This window comes from Lichenostomus cassidix, chromosome 3, assembly GCF_008360975.1.
Source record: "Lichenostomus cassidix isolate B80296 chromosome 3, HeHo_3.0, whole genome shotgun sequence".
In the NCBI taxonomy this organism is placed as follows: domain Eukaryota; kingdom Metazoa; phylum Chordata; class Aves; order Passeriformes; family Meliphagidae; genus Lichenostomus; species Lichenostomus cassidix.
Window position 1 is genome coordinate 3,836,441 of NC_139483.1, and position 20,299 is coordinate 3,856,739.

Consider the following 20,299-nt stretch of genomic DNA (forward strand, 5'->3'; position numbering starts at 1 on the left):
GCTGCATCCAACTCGGGGATCCCCATCACAGGAAGGACACAGACCTGTGGGGATGTTGGAAAATATATCAGGTTAAAAATTTTGTATAACTTTAGTCAAAAGTTTTCTTTGTCTTTACCCTGGGAAAAGGAATTTTAGGGCATTGTTCTACCAGATGAGGTCTGGTGAACTCAGCATATTAACAGGTCGGGAGTGACCCTGAATATGACCAGAAAGATAAAGACTATTAACAGAACATCCACCAGGACCTTGTGGTTATCAACAAGACATGATGGATATCACAAACAGCTACCCCAGACCACCTCCAGAAGGGCTGAAGACATCCTGGCCGAGAAAAAGGACTGATAAGACAAACTGAAGAATGAAGAATCTAACTAGCATCAGAGGCGAGGAGATTCAGATCCAATGCGAAACTGAATACTGGGGGTTTGCTCCACTTTAGACCAATGAACACTGACCCAATGCTTTCCTATGTATTTTTACTGTATAAAATATCTGAAAAATCAAGTAAAGGCTATGTATCCTGGAATGATTCTCTCTGCACACCTAGGCTATGTGTGGATGAAATGATTTCTGTGGTACATCCTAGCCAGAACAACATCCTGGCCAGATAATAAAGTAATGCCTTGACTCTCTAACATTAAAATGTTGTTGGAGGGTTTTTGTATTTTTTCCCGCAGATTCGGTGACAGGACAGTCCAAAGAAGGGACACAAAGGTGGTTTGCAGGGTGGAGGTCCTCTGCTATGAGGAGAGGGTGAGGGAATTGGGATTGTTTAGCCTGGAAAGGAGGAGGTTCTGGTGTAACCTGATTGTGGCCTTTGAGAAGGGGCCTTAATTATAAGGAAATGTTCAATAAATGAAACCTTTTAAATGAGGAGAAATCTGGAGTAACGGTTTACAAGGTTATGGAGTGATAGGACAACACAGAATGGATTCAAACTGACAGAAGGCAGGTTGAAATCGGATATTGGGAGGGAATTCCTCCCTGTGAGAGTGGTCAGGCCCTGGCAGAGTTTCCCCAGAGAAGCTGTGGTGTCCCTGGATCCCTGCAGTGCCCAAGGCCAGGCTGGACAGGGCCTGGAGCAGCCTGGGACAGTGGGAGGTGCTCTGTCCACAGCGAGGTGCTTTTACCAGATGACTTTTAAGGTCCCTTCCAACCCAAACCATCCCATGCTTTCCCAAGCTGCTGCTCCAGGTCCTGTGAAGAGACACCCAAAAAAAAAAAAAATTACAGTTGTCTTTGCTTAGCGCCCATTTCGGCCAGTTTCAAGCCTTGCTGTGACTTCCGTAGAGCCGGCAGCCAACTTTTATCCCTCACTATCCCTACCTGGATAAAGCTCTTATCCCGCTTTATCCCGCTCACCCCGCTGCCCATCGGCGCCATCGGCGCTCGGCATCGCCTGCTCTGGCAGCGGCTGAGCGGGCTGCGTTCCGCCCCGGCGGGGCGGGAGGAGCTCGGTGCGGCAGGGCGGCGGAGCGAGGCGGGCAGCGCCGGGGAGGTGAGGTGAGGGCTGTGGGCTCCGGGCGGGCGCAGGGGGGGCAGCGCCGGGGAGGTGAGGGGTGAGGGCTGCGGGATCTGGGATCCGGGCGGGCGCAGGGGGGGCAGCGCAGGGGAGGTGAGGGCTGTGGGCTGCGGGATCCGGGCGGGCGCACGGCGGGCAGCGGACGGGAGGTGAGGGGTGAGGGCTCCGGGGTCCAGGCGGGCGCACGGCGGACTGGCTCGCGGTTCCCTCTCTGGTGTTCCCGTCCCTCCCGCCCGTCGCGGCCCTGGCGGGGCGGGTGCGCGGCCTGAGCGCTTACAGACAGGCAGACAGACAGACAGACCCCTAGGCCCGCGGTGCCGCTGCCGGCTGTCGCCGCCGCTCGCAGCTCTCCCTCACGGGCTCGGAGCGCCCCGGCCCCGCTAACACCTCCCCGTGTGCTCTACCCGCGGGCAGGTTCGCAGTGCCGCCGAGGATGGACATCAGGCCGAACCACACCATCTACATCAACAACATCAATGACAAGATCAAGAAGGAAGGTAGGGGTGGCTGCCGCTCGCTGCTGGAAAGGGGAGGATGTCCGGCGGGGCCTGGCCATGCCCTCTCGCACACGGCACTTGTCCTGCAGAGGGACTCCCGAGGCACCCAGGAGCTCCCGGAGCTCCCTGAAGTGCCGAGCAGGAGGAGGTGGTCGTGAGCCCAGCTCTCGGCAAACGCCTTCTTTGTAGCTACAGCAAACAAATGCATCTCCGGCTACATTAAGTTGCTCAGATCTTCCTACAGCCCCGTCTTGGACACTTTCAAGGGTGGGGAGTCCACAGTCTTTCTGGACAGCCTGTTCCAGTACCTCACCCCCCTGACAGAAAAGAATATTTTCCCGATATAAAATCTAACCTCTTCTCAGTTTGAAGCCGTTCCCCCTTGTCCTGTCACTCCAGACCCTTGTAAATAGTCCCTCTCCATCTTGTAGGCTCCCTTCCAGTATTGGAAAGCCACAGCTAGGCCACCCCTAAGCCTTCTCTTTTCCAGGCTGAACAACCCCAGATCTCTCAGCCTTTCCTCATAGGAGAGGTGCTCCATCTGTCTGATCAACTTGGTGGCCTCCTTTGGACTTCCTCCAACAGCTCCTTGTCCTTCCTGAGCTGAGCACCCCAGGTCTGGGTGCAGCTCTGAGATGCAGTCTCACCAGAGCAGAGCAGAGTAGAGCAGAGGGGCAAAATCCCATCCCTCACCTGCTGCTCGCCCTGCTTTGGGTGCAGCCCAGGACATGGGTGGTTTCTGGGCTGTGAGTACACATGTCCAGCTCGTGTCCAGCCCCTTGTCCACCAGTTCCCCTAAGTCCTTCTTCCCTGTGCTGCTCTTCATCTGTCCATCCCTCAGCCTGGACTGATTGATAGTGGGGGTTGCCCTGACCCAGGTGTAGCACCTTACACTTGGTCTTGTTAAATCTGATAAGATTCCCACGGGTAAAATGTAGGGTTTCAAACTACCTGTTAAGCTTGCAAATTACTTTCTATTTTAATACAGTTCTTAAAGTAATTTTTAGGGAAAGTGTTTTGATAGAAAACCTTTTTTTAATACAAAAAATACTTCTCTATGTTTAGTCAGGAGCAGGTGGAGAAAGTGACAGTGGACTGGTATTACCAAGGCTCAACAGCAATAGAAAAAAATCAGCACTCCTACATTGCTAAAATAGTTCAAATATAAGGTTTGTGTGTTAGAATGATTACACAGTACAAATGATTTATTTAGCTTGATTTGGATAGGACTAGGGTTTAATTTGGCATTTATTCAGGTGATTGTAAATAATTAAAGTAGATCCATTGCAGCTGTAAGGTGCAGTAGGCTCATACAAAAATCACTCAGATCCAGAATATGAAGAAATACTTCATGTGAGTGAGAAAATTGATTAAACATTTACAACCAAAATTTCCAAATTTAATTAGTCTTTATGTAATTACTGTTTTGCTGTGTTCTTGTTTTACATCATATCTCTTTAGTGCTGTTTGTTTCAGTTTTGATTTTCTGATCAGTAATACAGTCATACATCATAGTTGTTTGTGTGAGAGTGTGTGTGTGTATGAAATGCACACACACATGAAAATATGGTTTTACATACTCTTATGTGATTGTTACTCACTCAGAATGGCAGAATGGACAGCACTAGAACTTCTTCACTACCTGAATCCTTGAGGTGTGAAACCAAGTATTGCACACCAGCTTCCAAAACCTGGACAAATAACTTGAACTCATGCAACAGTTTTGACAAAGTTATATAATCACTGTGTGAACTAAAGGTCGTAAGAAGCATTGTTCCTGAAGGACAGCAGACTCGGTAGAAGTGAAAATTTGCATGTAACCTGTTGTAATCTGTTCTCTCCTTTGGTCCCCAGAGCTGAAGAGGTCCCTGTATGCATTGTTCTCACAGTTTGGTCATGTGGTCGACATTGTGGCTTTAAAGACCATGAAGATGAGAGGACAGGCATTTGTTATATTTAAAGAACTTGGATCGTCTACCAATGCTTTGCGACAGCTACAAGGCTTTCCATTTTATGGGAAACCAATGGTAAATTATTTTGTTACCTTTGTAAAGAAAAAAACTAGCCTGATGGTCTGATACACTGTTTTGGTACTTGCACTTTGGTAATGAGCTATCATATGTAGTTGTTACTGAATGATTACTCAGTCACATCACATCCTGATGAGTATCTGCATTTGTGCAAGCTGCAGGGATGCTGGAGAGACTGCAGTTACAACACACACACACTTTGAGCTTAACATTTAGGTTTTCTAACTGGGGTCTTTTTGTTTTTCTATGCAGGATTAAAGTTTTAAAGATCTTAAATACTTTCATTTTACTCATCACTTGTTGCACTAAACCAGTTAAATTAATTCTGTAATATTGCTGAAGTTAGATGCTTTCAGTTACTTTATGCAGAGTAACATAAACTGCTGTTAGATTCATAATGAATAGCTAGAATATGATGCTTTCTTTTTGAGGTAACAGTGAGGAGGGTGAAGATCTCCACAGTTTATTTTCCAGATGTGACCAGTGATATATTTTTTTAAATTGATGGCTGGTTCTACTTGACTGTACATCAGCAAACCATGTAACTGTGTTTCAATATAACTTCAGTGAAACAAATTTAATGCTGGTTGATAGAACATGATGTAGTAATGTACTTTATAACATGTAGAATAGTGCAATTGACCTGCTTTGTTCTTGTCTGCTTGGATAGTAAGGCATCTCTCAATTCTGAAACTGTTGGTGAGGTATAACTACATGCAAATGGCCCACAATTTCAGCTGTGGATGGGTACAGCCCATGGCTTTGAGCACTGAAGAGAGCAGAGACAGTTGTGTTGCTGAGCCCCAAGCTATTTGCTTCAACACCTTCAGATTCTCTAATGAAATCCATAACACAAAATTTCTCAAGCTTAGTCCTTCCATTTATCCTTATGGAGTTTAGTGCTCAGTAGAATTCAATAAGAAATAAAAAGACTAAGGGTTCATAAGCATTCAAGTATACTTCCCTCTTAGAACATTGTCTGCAGCCTGTATACCCTAAGCACTGAACAAAAGCATTTTGAAAGATCTTCAGCTGCTGTGTAGTTTTGTATTGAGGTAAGTCTCCGATAGGAAAAACAATAGGATTGTGTGCATAAATAATAAAGTTGTGCACCTCTATAATTCCACCTGCATCTGCTTAACCTGTGGCTTTGGGGGGCTGAAGGGGGGCTTTGTCAGAAGAAGAGCACCATTTATGCTCTTGGGATTAAGGTGTTTACTTGCCTTTTCTGTTTAAGAACTTTGAGTTTTGCTGAAGTCACTTTTCTGCAGAGATGTGAGAAATCACTGTCAAATTTTAACTCCCCTTAAAATGGGATTGAAAACTCACAGTTTTAGTAGGAGGTAGTGCCAGTTTTCTCAAATGTCCTTGTATCTATATTTACATGTTACCCTGACAAATGTTAAAAAGATAGCATTAGATGAATGGAGTTCTGATTTCAGTGAACTAAAATTAGTTATTTCCATATTAGGGGTTTTTTAAATAGTTCTGTAATTGTGTTCAGAATTAACGATGAGAATTAGTTACCCTGTAAGTGTACCTACAGTTTATAACAATGTTTTCATATAGAAAGTTCCTGAAAAAAAGTGTAAATACACAGATAATGAAAGTGGTGTGAAATGTTCAGTATTGTTAACTGCAGAATGTACTCTGTTTTTCTTTTTTCTTTTAAAAAGCGTATTCAATATGCAAAAACAGACTCTGATATCATCTCTAAAATGCGTGGGACTTTTGCTGATAAGGAAAAAAGGAAGGAGAAAAAGAAAGCCAAAACTCTGGAGCAGTCAGCTAATGCACCAAATAAAAAGGTTATCCAGGTATGATGCTTCTCTGTTTAGAAAAAACAAAAACAAACAAACAAACACAAAAATTTAAAAAGAACCACAAAAGCTATTCTAAATTTTTAATTTTTTTTTAAGGACTAGTGTTGTCTTTTGTTACTTTTCAGTTCCCTAAACTGGGGTGTGTTGATTATCTAGAGCTCTTGAGCATTTGCTAGAATTTGAAGGAGAGGGGGCTTGTTATGTAGTCCTTGCTGTTCCTTTTTTTTTCCTCCTTTGCTATTAGCAGATGAAAATAAAGATGTAGGGCAAAGGTACAACAAACCAAAGTAGAAACTAGCCTCTTTTAAGAAAAGGAAAAAAAGAGAGTGTGCTTATCTTTGGTACTGGTGTCAAGTGCTCAGCCAGCTTTTCTCTTCAGTGTTTTAATGCCATGTTTGCCCAATAAGGACAGAAGAATGTTAAATGGGAGCAAGGTAATTAATTTCTGTTAGATGTTCAATGTTAGATGAACAGTTCATCTAACAGTTCATCATCAGGTTTGGAATATATCTCTACTAAGGGTTGGCCTGCCTAAACTAACAAAATGTGGTAGTTTTTGTGCTGAAGTATAGCAGAAAACATCAAGGCACCTGACCAGCTCCCCCCAGTTTATATATTGGACATCATGTTCTGTGCTGTGGAACATCCCTTTGGCCACTTCTAGTCAGGTCTCCTGGCTCCCTCCTGGCTTTTTGTGCACCTGATCACTAGCAGAGCATGGGAAACTGGCAAGTCCTTGATTTAAACAAGCACTTCTTATCAACAACCAAAACAGTTTCTTACCAGTGTTTTACTAAATTCAAAACACACTGTACTGAAAAGAAGATTAATTCTATCCCAGGCAAAACCAGGATACTTGTCTAGGCCTTCATTTTCAAAACTACTTCCTCCCCATCTATTAAATCAAATCTTGTAATGTGGAGAAATACTTGACTCAGCCATTAGATTGATCAGATGGTAATGATATGTCTTCTTTTGATTGTCTGGTTTTGGAGCTAGGGAAAATTCACATGCTTTGTTCCCTTTGGGAAGGATGTCCTAGGCAGAAAATGTACCTTGGATTGTAGCTCAAAAAAACCCTTAACATGTGTCTTGAGTGGTAGAGAAACATGGTGATGTGTGCTTATCTATTTCTGGTGGAACACCTTTGTAAAACTATTTTGTGCTTATTTGCTAGGGAGCAACACAAAACTCAGCCAATGCCCCAGGGACTACAGCACAGAATCAGGTAATGCTTTTTTATATTTGTAATTAAAAGCACTAGTGTTTATAATTATTCTCTGTGAATAATAGCTCGTTACACATGGAAACTTGAGGCTATATTTTACAACTTTGTTTTTGTCCTGTGAGACATTTGTCTAAGAGCTACATCACAGTAAACAAACAGAAGGAATCCCTCTTTTACTGTATATGATTGACAGGAAATAAGAATCTGCAGTTTCTCATAACTGTACAGGAAACAGCACTATTACCAAATCATACTGGATTCTTAAATTTGGACTCTGCTTAGTATCAGTTGAAAGATTCTTAATTTTTTTCATTGTTAATAAATTCCCTTTAACTTACTTTGTTCTAGTAGCAGATAAGGAGAACGAAGACAACACAGGATGCCAAAAAATCTTTCTAAAAAGCTTTATTTCAGGAGTTTGGGTGTTCTCTGCTCACCTTTTTTTTTCCTTACAAGTGTCTTATTTTTTTTCCAAAGGATTGTGTTGAGATGTAGGAACAACTCCCTACACTTCATTCTTTTTGTCTGCTCAGTAACCTTCTAAATGATTCCTGTTAAAAGTGAAGGTGGTAAAGAGCCAGGATTTGCAGGAGAGCAAGTAGCATAGAATAATATTTTTGCCTGCCCTGCAAAGTACATCTTTTTGAGTGCTGTCATTGCATACATAATCAACAGGGGAAAAAGTCTTGTTACCACTCTGGATTTTCAGGCACAATATATGTATGTCAGTTTGTATCAAAGCATAGCACTGAGTGTTTGGGTATTTCTTTGAACTTCAGAAGTTTATTTTCTAATGGCATTACCTGAAATGTTTCCATCAGTTGAAGGAGATTGTTCTTCTGAGGCTTTAACTTATTTGGCACTGGTTTTAGGATATTTGAAGGTGTGGTGTCCAGTTTATTTTTATTTTTATAATGTACTTGATCACTTGGAGATTCCACTATCAGCAAATGACTACTTGGCCTTGTCTGTGGTCCATGGCTATGAATTCATATTAGCAGGCAAATATGTTAAAAGACTAAAGCTCTAATTTTAAAGGGGTTTCTAATGATGAAATTTGAATTGAGCTCTGTAGTAAAACCATGTGGGTTTTGGTTGCCCAGAGATACTCAGTATTTCAGTAGCACTGCAGATGAACAGGGCTTGGCTTCCCACAACTTTCTGGAAGGATGTGAGTCTTTTATATGTTCTACCACTGCCATACAGGTGTCTTGGACAGCACTGCAGCCATGACTTGGGCACCTGGGTGCAGAGAGTACTGCAGTGTCAGCTCTTGACTAGTTGAGTTTAAATGTGACATCTAAGACAGTGTGTAAATGTAATTTTTGTGAAAGTAAGAACCTCTCAAAATCAATAAATCCATGTAAAAGAGCCAGGAGCTCTATATGCATATTGATAAAGGTGTGCTGAAGCCCAGATGGAATGTTATGAGCAGAATTAAGGAAATGTGAGTTTTGGTTCAAATAATCATACAGACAGATGCAGAGGAACTGTATGCAACTATGTATAGTCTTCTGAGCTTTGATCTTCTGTTGTTGCAGGTGCCTGATAACCCACCAAACTATATCCTTTTCCTTAATAATTTGCCTGAGGAAACAAATGAGATGATGCTGTCCATGTTATTTAATCAGTAAGTTTTGAATGGAAATTACTTCTCCTTTGAATTCTTCTGTAACCTGTGTGTGTTTTCTTAGTTGGCAAGCTGACTTTTTAGAAATAAGAGTTTCTTCTGAAGGTATTTCAGTTGTTTGTCTTACTGCCAAGGTTACAGATGTCAGTTCTGATTGCTTGATTCAGAAAGCAAATCTGATCTTTTTCATAGCTGGTTTTGATTGTGTAATTTATCTGATATCAATCTGCACTGGATTTAAGCTGGTGGCTTTAGTATTAAAGTCTTTAGGACAGCAGGAGCAGTTTTAAAACTAGTTTTAAATAATCATACAGATGTATGTGTACCAATTAAATTGTTTCCACATAATGATCCTTAATTGAGGCATAGTTCTAAGGACAGAACACGTAAAACCCACCAATTTAAATCTTTCATTAGTAATAACTGTTGCAGTAGTAGATGCTTCTGATAAGAAGCTACTGAAGGGAGATATATTGTCGAGCTAAGAAGTATTATTTGACTCTGACCTTCTTTTAAAGGTTTCCTGGATTCAAAGAAGTGCGCTTAGTGCCCGGGCGCCACGACATCGCTTTCGTGGAGTTTGAAAATGAGAATCAAGCAGGGGCTGCTCGAGATGCTCTCCAAGGATTCAAGATCACCCCATCTCATGCCATGAAAATCACTTATGCAAAGAAATAAGTGATAGAAATATGCTCCTGTAGAGCATCTGTAGCATGTTTACTGTTCTCTGCAGAAAACATGAGACTTGAACAGAATTGCCACAATGACCAAGGCACAGGTCAGATTTCCACGGATCTGTTGGATAGTAACTTTTTCTGTTGAAATACTAATTTTTATAAAATAAAATATAAATATGCTGTTTTCAAGCATTTTTTTTCTTAAATCTCTCTTATTATTGATTAGCCTAGCAGGGCTTTATTCAGTTGAAGAACTTCTAAGGTGATCCTTATTTCTTAAAAGTGAGTGCTAGAAAACAGCTCTTTCCAGAGCAAAAAGTATGATCAGGAATGCTAAGTGCCAGCATATTCAGAATAAACAGGGCACTCATTATCAAGGGTACAGCTGTTTTTCACTTAGGAAATAAAGCTTGTCATTAGTGGGTAATGGAAAATTACCCATTTTCCAAAACAAGGAAAATTGTTTCAATGTGCCTGTAACAGAAAAAAAAGTCAGTTTTTCCATTTTATTTTTCCTTCTCCAGTCATAATTTTATGCATAATAATTATGCTCTCATTGCATCCCACTAGTTTGTGTGCACATGACTACCATTGCTGTTCACTTTTATTCACTTAAAGGGTTTGGAGCTGTCTGCCAAGGTAGCTGTACACAGCAATGCTGTTTGTACTCCTTGATATCACACTTAATCCTTAACCAAAGTTCTTGTAAAAGAACATTGCTGGTTTCAGCTCCTGTTTGCTCTTGAACCAGCTTCTATGAGCTATGGATACATCATATACACATGGCTACTATATGTGGACACCAAAACACTTTCACAAAACATTAGGGAACACTTTCAAAAAAGGATGCATACACCAGGAAGTAGGTAAATATATATTATATTTCTGATGTTGCATAAAGGGCAAGGTTTGGAGTCTCAGAGAAAAACAGCCTGCTAGTACTTCTCTGGCATTTAAAAACAAGTGGATAAAAACAAGACGCAAAACCTGCACGACAAAAGCCAGTCCCTTTCTCTGCTATGGCAGTGATGGCCCAGTCAGCCCTGTGCTTGGGTGTGACTGTAGGGGTGTGACCCCATTGCAGTGCTCCCAGGGAAATGCAGTGGGATCCCCTGCCTGGTGGTGTGCAGCACTGGAGACAGGAACACGAGCTGGCACAAGAAGGTTGTGCCTCTGGAGCAGAGGCACTGGATTTCCTTGGCCCTGTTCTTGCCTTCTGCTGAAGATGCTGGTGTTCAATGCCTGTAAAAACAGCAACAGTTCTGTCTGACTGTGTGTGCTGGGCTCCTGATGGATTTTGGGGCTTCCAAATGGTCGTGGGGATGCTGTGGATGTGGAGTTGGAGGTGAAGGAGGTGGAGTTGGAAGTGGGGCAAGGGAGGTGGAGGTGGTTAAGGTGGAGATTGAGGAGCAGGTGGAGGAGTTGCAGAATGAAGAGGTGGATGTGGAGGTGGAGCTGGTGGTTGAGGTGAAGGAAGTTGTGGAGGTGGATGTGGACGTGGAGGAGGAAGAGGCTGAGTAGAAGGAGGTGGAGGAGGTGGAACTGGAGGAGTTGGAGAAGGAGGTAGGGGAGGTGAAGGAGTTTGAGGAGGAGCTGGAGGCGGTGTAGGTGGAGGAAGTGGAGGTGGAGCAGATGAAGGTGCAGGTGGAGGAGGTGGAGTAGGTAGAGGTAGAGGTTGAGAAGGTTGAGTTGTAAGTGGAAGAGGACGTTTTCACCGCAAAAAGTCAGCTGAAATGATTCCCAAATAGCTAAAACCCCAAAGCACACTGGGAAAGGCAGGTTTAACAAAATAAATGGCCACAAGAACAAAATTCTAATTTAGCACTGGGTGTTGCTCTTGACTTCCTGTTTTCCTTCGTAAAGTTATGTGCATTTGTATATAACAAATAGGGGTGAAGAAAATCCCTTTCCTTAGAGGCAGAATTAAGTGATTATGCTTCCAAAGTTTACTCACAATTTTAAAGTTTAAGCAAGCACTTCCTGTCCACAGCAAGTCTGGCACATTTCATTTCCATTTCAGTGACACTGGTTACTTTGGCCAGGGCTCTCTTTGTGTCTCAGGTGTTGGGGACTGCAGTGACCAGGGCACAGCCAGCCTGAAGGCAGAGCAGGTTCCTCTGCATTAGCAACATGCTGGGGACAGCTGGGGACAGGACAGCGCCTGGCTCACCATCTGAGCACACAGATGTTAATCCTTCGCAGCACCTGGAAAAAACCCGGAAAAGGCAACATTAAAATGATGCTTCCTGTCAGAAATTGAGTGTCTATGAACATAAAATTTCTCACAGATTTAATAAGATCATTTTCCTAGAAAATCCCCAAGCCATGGGAGGTCTCTCCAGCACAGGTGATAACAGGAAGGGGAACTACAGTGAGGGCAGGGAGATGCCTATGTCAGCTATTGGCGCTTCCCAAAGACCCCTCTGCACTGGGATGCTCTTTGCCCTTGATTTGTAAAGAAGGGGGTGGAACTGCCCAAAGAACTGGGGCCTCGGCACACGGAGCACACTAGGGAAGTTGTGAGGAGAGAGCTGGAGAGAGCAAACATACAGAGCCAGTTTAGCTTGTTTGTGTTCCTCAGCTATGGGAACTCTGAAAACACAGGGTGCTGGACAGATCCTGGCTGTGAGCACTGCCCTGGCTTTGATGGATCAGTTCTGCCTTGGCTCAGAGCCCTCAGCTCCGGCCACTCCTGAGAGCAGCAGGGAACTGCCGCGGGAGAAGAGCTGAGCTAGTCACAGCTCAGGATGCAGCCATTCCAGAGGGGGAGCACTGGAGAATAACCGACAGGACCTCTATCACACACAAGAAACACCGAACTGGACTTCACTGAGGTGCGGCACAAAGCTGCTCACAGCGGCCAAAGGCAAGAGGTGCACACAGCACCACTAAATCAACACCGAGCAGCAGCCCCTGAGCTTGGCAGGGGCCTGGGTCAGCCTGTTCTGGGCTCTTGGCTTCATTTCTCTGCTTCTACTGCAGTGAACCTGGCATGGCAACTGGGAAATCACAGACCATACAGTGAGACAGTATCTTCCTGATACAGTGAGACAGTTTCTTCCTGAAACAGAAATAAATTCCAGCTGCGGCAAAGCTCACTGCCACATTTAGACACCCTTCAGCAAAACCCTCGGAAAAGTAAAGGTGATGTGTGGTGACCTGGAGCTCCAGGGGACTGAGGTGAAGGGGGGCAATGAGCAGCCAGCAAACAGCTTCCACTGCTCCTCATTGCAGCCACTACAGCTTCCCTGGAATTTTGCATCCAGTGTGTTTCTTCCAAGCTCAGCAAGCAAACAAAAGGCGCTCCAAGATTTACTTCCTTTGTACTTTTCCAGTGCTGCGCTTGCCACGATCCTTCGGGCACAAGGACCGTCCCAGACTGTCCCACAGCTTCGCATCCCACTTGCTCCTTTTGGCACAGCTCGACCGGCTCACTGCCCTTTCAGAAAGGATCTTTCCGAATTCTCTTTCTGAAGCCAGGACATCCCCAGCTTTGCTTTCCCCTTAGATGTTCTGTTCCCTGCACAGCTAAGGCCCTTCCAGCCGAGGAATCGCAGCCAAGAGCCCGCCCGGCAGGAAGGAACGTGTGTGCAGCAGCAAGAGGATCCCCAGCCTGTCACTGCCAACCTGTCGCCTCTCACAAGGGTACTCCAATGGCACCGGAACTGTCTCTGCAGGCAGAAACGCCCCTCTGTACGAGCTGTGAGCAGCACTGAACAAACCAGGAGCACACAGGGAAACCAGGGCTATCTGTTCAGCCAGCGGCAGCTGCAAGAGAGGCACTGAGACAGCACTGCACCAAAACCTGAGAATCACTTCAGTGTTGAATCCCTCAATCAAAACAAAAAGCGATTTTTAGACGCTCGGCAGAAATCCGTCCCATTCGAACCCATTTCTGCGGCTTATTTCCGCCTGCCGATGCTCATTTCCCAGCTCACACACACGCGGCTGCCAGCATTAGCGCCGCTTCCACACCCAGACAGGAGAGCTGCCATGGCAGCAGCCTCCTCCCGGGGACAGCAGCAGCACCCACACGTCCTGCTGGCTCAGCTGGACTGCATGCGGCACTCGCACAGAGCTGCCGGCAGCTGAAATTCTCCCTGCTCGCCCCGCCTGGCAGTGCTGCCCGCAGCTCCGGCCGCGCCGCCTCTCACCTGCCGAGCGGGGCAGCTCCGTCCTGAGGGCTGCCGCTCCTGAGGGTTTGCTGTTTTCCCGCCATTCCCGGCAGCTGCCGCTCCTGAGGGTTTGCTGTTTTCCCGCCATTCCCGGCAGCTGCCGCTCCTGAGGGTTTGCTGTTTTCCCGCCATTCCCGCCGCGGGTCCCCTCAGAGAGCGGAGAGGAGCGGGCCGGTGCGAGGGCGAGAAGCGTCCCCGTGGCTGCCTGCCGCCGCCAGCGCGGATCCTGTCCGCCCCCGGCGCCTCTTACCGCACAGCCCGCGTCCCCACAGCGGGAAACGCGGCGGAAAATCGCGCTGAAAGCGCTGGGTCGGTGTCAGTGTCAGTGTCAGTGTCAGTGTGTCAGTGTCGGTGTCAGTGTCAGTGTCAGTGTCAGTGTCAGTGTCGGGCTCAGGCAGTTGAGAAGACAGACCTTACAGGCCGCCATTCCGCGTCATACCTACTGCGCATGCGCTCCCGTCCGCCATCTTGAGTGAGCTGTCAGGTGATTTCTCCCAATGCCGCCATGCTGAGAGTGGCACAGGCCAGCTCTGTCCCGACTCTGCTCGCCCCGTGTCCCGCCCGTGCCCGCGGTGCCACCGCGCCTCTGCTGCCGCCACAACCGACCCGCTGCCATTCCTCTCAGTCACCGCCCCCGCTCCGGCCACTCCTTTTACCGCCGTGGCCCCGCTCAGCCACGGCCGTGTCCGTTCGCACTGCTAACTCTCCTTCGCCGCTGCCCTCCCTCTACAGCCATCGCCCCGCTCGCTCCCGCTCCTTGCCCTTCCCGCGCTCGGCAGCCCCGGGGGTCGCCGCTGTCTCGTGTCACCCGGCAGGACAGCAGGGACAGCGGGACAGCAGGGGCAGCAGGACAGCAGGGCAGCAGGGCACAGCAAGGACAGCAGGACAGCAGGGACAGCAGGACAGCAGGGCACAGCAAGGACAGCAGGACAGCAGGGACAGCAGGACAGCGGGACAGCAGGGACAGCAGGACAGCGGGACAGCAGGGACAGGACAGCGGGACAGCAGGGACAGCACAGCAGGACAGCAGGGAGGCTCAGGGCGCTGTCGGGGGCGGCAGTGCCGCTTGCTGTCACCAGGGGGCAGCACTGCCGCAGAGCTCGGGGCAGAGCTCAGTGAGCGAACAGAAAAAGTTGGCTTGGAGCACTTTTTATTTCCTTCACGCCCATCGGCTTTTCTGCTGTGCTCAGGCACTTGATTGTTTCAGTCATCTATAGAAATGGGATGTCATTATTTTCAAAACCTACAGATCTCTATTCGGAGTTTCTTATATTCCTGTATGTAATATAGCAGATACGGAAGGGTTTATTTTGAAACTAATTTATATACAAAAATTAGTATTATTTGCCAATACCTATAAAAATTAAAAACCTGACAGGTTGCAGTATTCTACACACACCCCGTTCCTGTGGATTTTCTGTCCTTTTTGGATCCCTTTGCGGGAGAGCACCCAGCATAAGCCCCATCCTTCCCCACTCACCTGCTCCTGCAGTCCATCAGGGCTCTGCCAGGGACATCGCGGGTCCCAAATGACACCAGAGCCCCCGAGACTCCACCCTCTGCCCCAGCCTTTCCTCCTCAGAAGGCACAGAACGAGTCGAGCTGCCCGGGACAGCAGCGTGCTGCTTTAATAAAGCCATTTCCACGTGTCCATCCGCCCAGCAAGGGGCTCTGCTGGAATAATAAAGGAGAGCAGCCCCAGCACGGCTGAGGTCCCTCCCCAGCTCCTGTGGCACAGGACAGAGCCCTGTCTCCTGCTCAGCTCCGCTGCTTGCCCGCGGCAGTGTCAGGAATTGTCTCATCCCTTCCCTACCGCTCGCTGCTGCCCGCTGTGAGCCTGGGAGCACCAGGAAGGGAGGAGGAGAGGCAGAAACAGGGAGGGGGAGCAGAGAGGACAGAGGAAGAGAAGGAAGAACAGGGTGCAGGATGGAGATGGGAAAAAATGGGATAGGGAGCACGACACAGAGGGATTAAAAAGGAATAGGGACAGGGAACAGGAGAGAAGAATACAGCGAGAATCAACGGCACAGGGAGCAGGATGGAGCAACAGAGAACTTACAGGAACATGAGTGAGGCACAGAGAAGGACAGGAAAAGAGCAACAGGGAAAGAGGACAGGGAGTGGGACAATGGGTCAGAGTGAGAAAAAGAGGGGCAGCAAGCAGGACGGAGCGGTGAACACACATGAAGGACAGAGGGATACAGAGAGGCAAACAAGGACAGAGAGAAAACAACCACGGCAGGTGGGTGCCGGGGGAAGACAGGCAAGGCACAGCAGAGGGATGGAGAAAGAGAGGGAGGACAAAGGTTTAGAAAGATAAGAGGAAAATGACGGAGGAGGAGGAGCAGCAGATGCAGAAAGGTACAGGCAGAAGGCCACCGAGATGGACAAAGAAATAGTCACAGTGCAGGACAATGGGAAAAGGAGAGGAAAAAACAAGCAAAGATAAAGATGTGGGCAGGGAGTGAGACAGACAAAAAGGTAGGACAGGGAACAGGGAGAGGGATTGAGCAATATTTATTAAATAAATACTGAGTATTTACTTATTAAAAGAAAAACAACAAGAGAGAGAGTGAAGTAGTGAAAGGGAATGGGATGGAGAGCACACAGTACCAGAAAGTAACACAAAAGACACACTGGACAGACAGAAGAAAAGGGGTGGAAAGTAAGATAAAAGGATGAAAGAAAAACAGGATCAAACCCCAGTACTTATTACAGTGTGGCTGACAAACATAAATAAACCACCAGCTCAAACAGAACCAGGTACTGTAATGGCTTGGCCTGGGACTCATTAATAAACACCTGTCTCTTGGCAGGGCCATAACCCCCTGATAAAACATGAGGTGAAAGCTGAATGGATTGTGTTCACCAGGTTTTGTGCTGCTCGGTCCTAATCCCAGCCCATGCTGCCAGTGAATGCCCTGATCTCCAGACCTTTTCTCAGAGAAATTTCACCTTTATCCATTCTCTTCCCCTCCCAGTATCTCAGTGTGCTGCGAACAAACATGATGAGAGGTTTCTCTGTTGCAGGTCCTTTGGAAATCCTACATTGACTTTGAGATTGAGCAGGAGGAGTATGAGAAAACCAGGAACCTTTATTGCCAACTAACATCAAACACCTTGCACTGGAGAAGAGAATAGCTTGTTTTTACATGCCCAAATTCCTTCAAGTTCTAGTATTGTCTGTTTCCTGGCATTATGAGAAATGAGAAGTGTTTTGCAGAGCACAGTGAGTAAATTGGTGTCATTTTCAGAAGACACAATTGCATGAGGACAGCAAAACTGCCTCAAGGAAATTTGGGCACACATTTCCCTTTCTGCACTCTGAGCTTTTGTGTCACACCTGACATTCTGAGTTTCTTAGTGCTCTGCCCCAGTCCTTCCCTCTCTTGTCAGATGAAAAGAGAAGAATTTTCTTCAGCACTGGATGTCAGCCTTAACACTGCAAGAAGTGGTTCAGCAGGCAAGAAACTTGCCTGCTGCTTGCAGGCAACAACTGCTCAGGCCAAGGATGCCAACTCAGAGTGCTACCATGTCCATCCTTTGCTCAGTTTGTAGTTGGACAAGCAGCCCAAAAACCAGCAGAGCAGAGTCACCTATACACAAAACTTTCCAGTGTGAGCCATTCAAAACAAAAAAGCATCCCCCAAAGCCCACAGCACACAACATCCCAAATAATAATTATCCCAAATAATAATTCAGTATTAAAATGTATTGTTCTGTGCAACACTCACCGTTTACAAAAGGAGATACAGACAGTGCCAGGGGCTCAGATCCACGGCAAACTGACACAGTGCAGCCCATCCCCACAAGTACAACACCCCTTAGCAGGCACTTGCCTTGTGTTACACAGCTCCCAGCAGGCTGGGGAGAACTCCCCATCCCTCTCAGCTCTCCCTGCCCTGGCTGGGGTGCAGTGTAACCCACACCCTCGTCTGGCTGGGACAAACCCACAGAACACGTGTGCTGAACACCAACTGATCTCTGCACACACCAGACTCACTGAGAGACACAGCACCATGAAATACTGCAGCATGCTCTTCAGGCCAAGACACACTTGGATGCTGGCAACAAACTGTACAAAACAGTGTTCTCCTTCACAGTACTGATATCTTTAATTCTCTGCTAACACAAATAGTACATGGGAGAGGTACTGTCAAACCCCTCTGCAAACCTACACCACTGCTTACATGGAAGTTCCTTATCAACCTCTTTCACCACTTCCTGCATGGAACCTGAGCCAGCAGAACAGTGGATTTCAATCCTAAATTAGGTTCTCTACAATCTTTCTCTGCCCCTTCTCTACAACCTTTTTCTTTCAATTTTCTCTTCCAGCCCCCTGGTTCTGTCAAAAACAATGCATATAAACAATAATACAGACAACAATACATCAAATACATCAGATAAAGGCACTGAAATCGGCAGTTCCGATGTTACAACCTTCTTACAGATAACAGAAGTTTCATATGAACTCTCCTGGAACAGGGAGAAAAGAGAAACCACATAGACTTTTAATGCAATACTCTAAAACCAGCAAGAGATTTATTCTTGTATATTAAATGTTAAAAATCACATGCATAATTATAGAATACTTTATAGTTAAAAAAATATTTCAAAAACCAACCCTGACAGTTTACCTGCAACTGCTATAAAATATCTATTTTTTTATATATATATATATATATATATAAAAACATGATGATTTTCTGAAATCAAAAAAATTAGAAAAGGATGCAATCATCCAGGTAATAATGAGTTAACTGATGCCCTGCATCGGACAGTCTTGTCAAACTCCTGCTGGCGAAACTGAGCTCACCCCAGCCAGTTTACAGAAACACTTGTCTCACATATGGATTCAAATCAAAATGACACCTGGTGAAAAAATTAGTGTAAGAAAATTGGGTTTTGCACACTACAGCAAAGACCTGTGAAGGGCCACAGTATAATATGCTGCAAAAGAGCGTGTGATACAAGAAATAAGGCTCATGGGCTGTCTCCTCAAATATGCTGGTGGAATATTCTGCATACCTGGCCACGTGCATGGTGTACCTGGGTTTTGTAAGCAATGCTAGACATGTCAGCACGTGTTTTACTAGGCACTTATGGTTTAAGACATATTTTAGCTCCTATGGAAGGCAGCCAACAATGATGTTTGTGAGAATTAACAAAGAACAGAAATTAAAATGACAAAGTTGCTGGTTTTAAGAAGCTGAGTCGTTGCTGTTTTGAAAGATGGCACCATATGGGTCACTGTTAATGCGCTTGTAGACAAAGTGAAAGACCTGGGGCTGTGGACGGCTGTGCAACTCCGCCTTGATTTTCTGAGGGTAGGTATCCTCTGTCAGTTGTTGCCAGGTGTCATCAACAAAAAGAAACAGGCTATATTCTTCTGGATTTTCCACTTTAAACTTCTCAGCACACAGCTGACACACATCTTCGGTAGTGATATATGGCCTTACTAGCAAAGTCTTTCCCGTACATCCACTGTTGACTTCCTGGAATGCAACACGAAGGTAATTCTGTGGAACAAGAAAGCAGACATCAGAAACTCAACAAACCCTCATCCTCTGAAAACTGAAAAGTCAGCAACAAAAAGCAAGCCTCTCCATGTTCCAGCTGAGAAATACACCCCAGCGATTCCTGGACATTATGGCCATACTGTGAAATGCAGCCTGGTGTCCAAGCCTGGCCTAACCCAGCTTCACATGGCAGCATTTCATTCTTTGAGAGGGATTCAGAAAGAAAATTTACTCTGCACCATACAAGTAAACCCATGTGATCTTGAGGCAAAAGCTGGATCTTATCTTCTGTACAAACTGACACATGCCCACAACTCTGAGAACTGGGATACAATCTAAATGTGTCCCACAAGGAAATGCAGTTTTGTGTGCTGTTTGTCTGTTTCAAAAGAAAAATTAGCTGGAATTAAAGACTAAAATGCAGTAAGATTAAAGGAGGTGGAAAAAATTACAGTAAGAAAGAGCTGTTTATTGACTGAGCTGGTACCTATGGTTCCTATGCTGAATAAACTAAGCCTGCTAAATCCCAATGGTAGAAGTTTACATTTCACAGAAACAAGCTGTTAAAAGCTAGGGCTGAGAAGAACGTTCCAAAGACTCAAGTTCCAAAGAGCACTCTTGTCTAATAAAGTATTTCTTGATACCATGCAGACTGAAACACTGAACCTCTGTAAGAGCATTTTAAAAATTGGGACTGAACCTCACTGAATAGGACTGAGACATTTTTGTTACCTGGTTTGAAGAACTTGTAGAAAAAAAACAGCCCTAGATAAGGCAGAACACACTCATTTTAATTTTTAATGTAGCTACCACACAGAAGACCTGTTTTGAAATGCACATACTTTAAGATGGATAGGATTGCTGGAAGGAAAGGCTGAAGTCTTTCACAAAGGCCTGTAACTCACAGACTAAGTATCAAAATTATTTACATAGTATCAGAAAGCTGTATTTAATCATAAATACAGCTTTATTAATAAATACATAAATACAGCCACGGGTTCTTGCTTTTCCATCCATTTGGGGAAGATGGAAAGACGGAAGGACATCCTTCATGGCCCAAAAGCTGGCAAGGCTGTGAGATTGCATCCCAGAAATGCCACGACCACACCCTGGTTCCCTGTGAGAAAGATGACTGGAGCTACAGGTGTGTTCCATGCTGGTTGCAAGGGAAGGTGCTCCATTTCAGGAGTGCAAG

At 45.6% G+C, this 20,299-nt stretch overlaps 2 protein-coding genes and 1 long non-coding RNA gene across 9 annotated transcripts in view; 1 reads left to right on the plus strand and 2 right to left on the minus strand.

Annotated features, from left to right (window-relative positions):
• The first annotated feature begins 1,864 nt into the window (after window positions 1-1,864).
• SNRPB2 (small nuclear ribonucleoprotein polypeptide B2) lies at window positions 1,865-9,602 on the plus strand. The gene is made up of 6 exons (XM_085054056.1): window positions 1,865-2,022; window positions 3,877-4,049; window positions 5,729-5,869; window positions 7,053-7,103; window positions 8,645-8,733; window positions 9,252-9,602. Exons 1-6 carry the CDS (start codon window positions 1,959-1,961, stop codon window positions 9,409-9,411), a joined length of 678 nt encoding a protein of 225 aa, XP_084910182.1. The 5' UTR covers window positions 1,865-1,958; the 3' UTR covers window positions 9,412-9,602.
• A 671-nt stretch (window positions 9,603-10,273) lies between these two features.
• LOC146438876 (uncharacterized) lies at window positions 10,274-12,426 on the minus strand. Its single transcript, XR_014850528.1, has 2 exons — window positions 11,365-12,426; window positions 10,274-10,735 (listed from the first exon to the last, which is right to left on the minus strand). It is a non-coding gene; the product is annotated as an uncharacterized LOC146438876 (long non-coding RNA).
• Window positions 12,427-17,282: 4,856 nt separating this feature from the next.
• Window positions 17,283-20,299, minus strand: part of RIN2 (Ras and Rab interactor 2) — a 65,313-nt gene continuing 62,296 nt past the window's right edge. For all 7 annotated transcript variants that reach the window (XM_085054060.1, XM_085054058.1, XM_085054059.1 and 4 more), the window contains one exon: window positions 17,283-19,104. In XM_085054060.1, the coding sequence (XP_084910186.1) occupies window positions 18,787-19,104 (318 nt within the window). In that variant the 3' untranslated portion in view covers window positions 17,283-18,786. The remainder of the gene's footprint in view (window positions 19,105-20,299) is intronic.

Bases quoted from the DNA above. Each gene is read 5' to 3' on its own strand.
- SNRPB2 (XM_085054056.1), top strand. From the start codon at position 1,959: ATGGACATCAGGCCGAACCACACCATCTACATCAACAACATCAATGAC. The intron at 2,023-3,876 runs GTAGGGGTGGCT...TTTGGTCCCCAG, and splicing joins TGACAAGATCAAGAAGGAAG to AGCTGAAGAGGTCCCTGTAT. The intron at 8,734-9,251 runs GTAAGTTTTGAA...CTTCTTTTAAAG, and splicing joins CTGTCCATGTTATTTAATCA to GTTTCCTGGATTCAAAGAAG.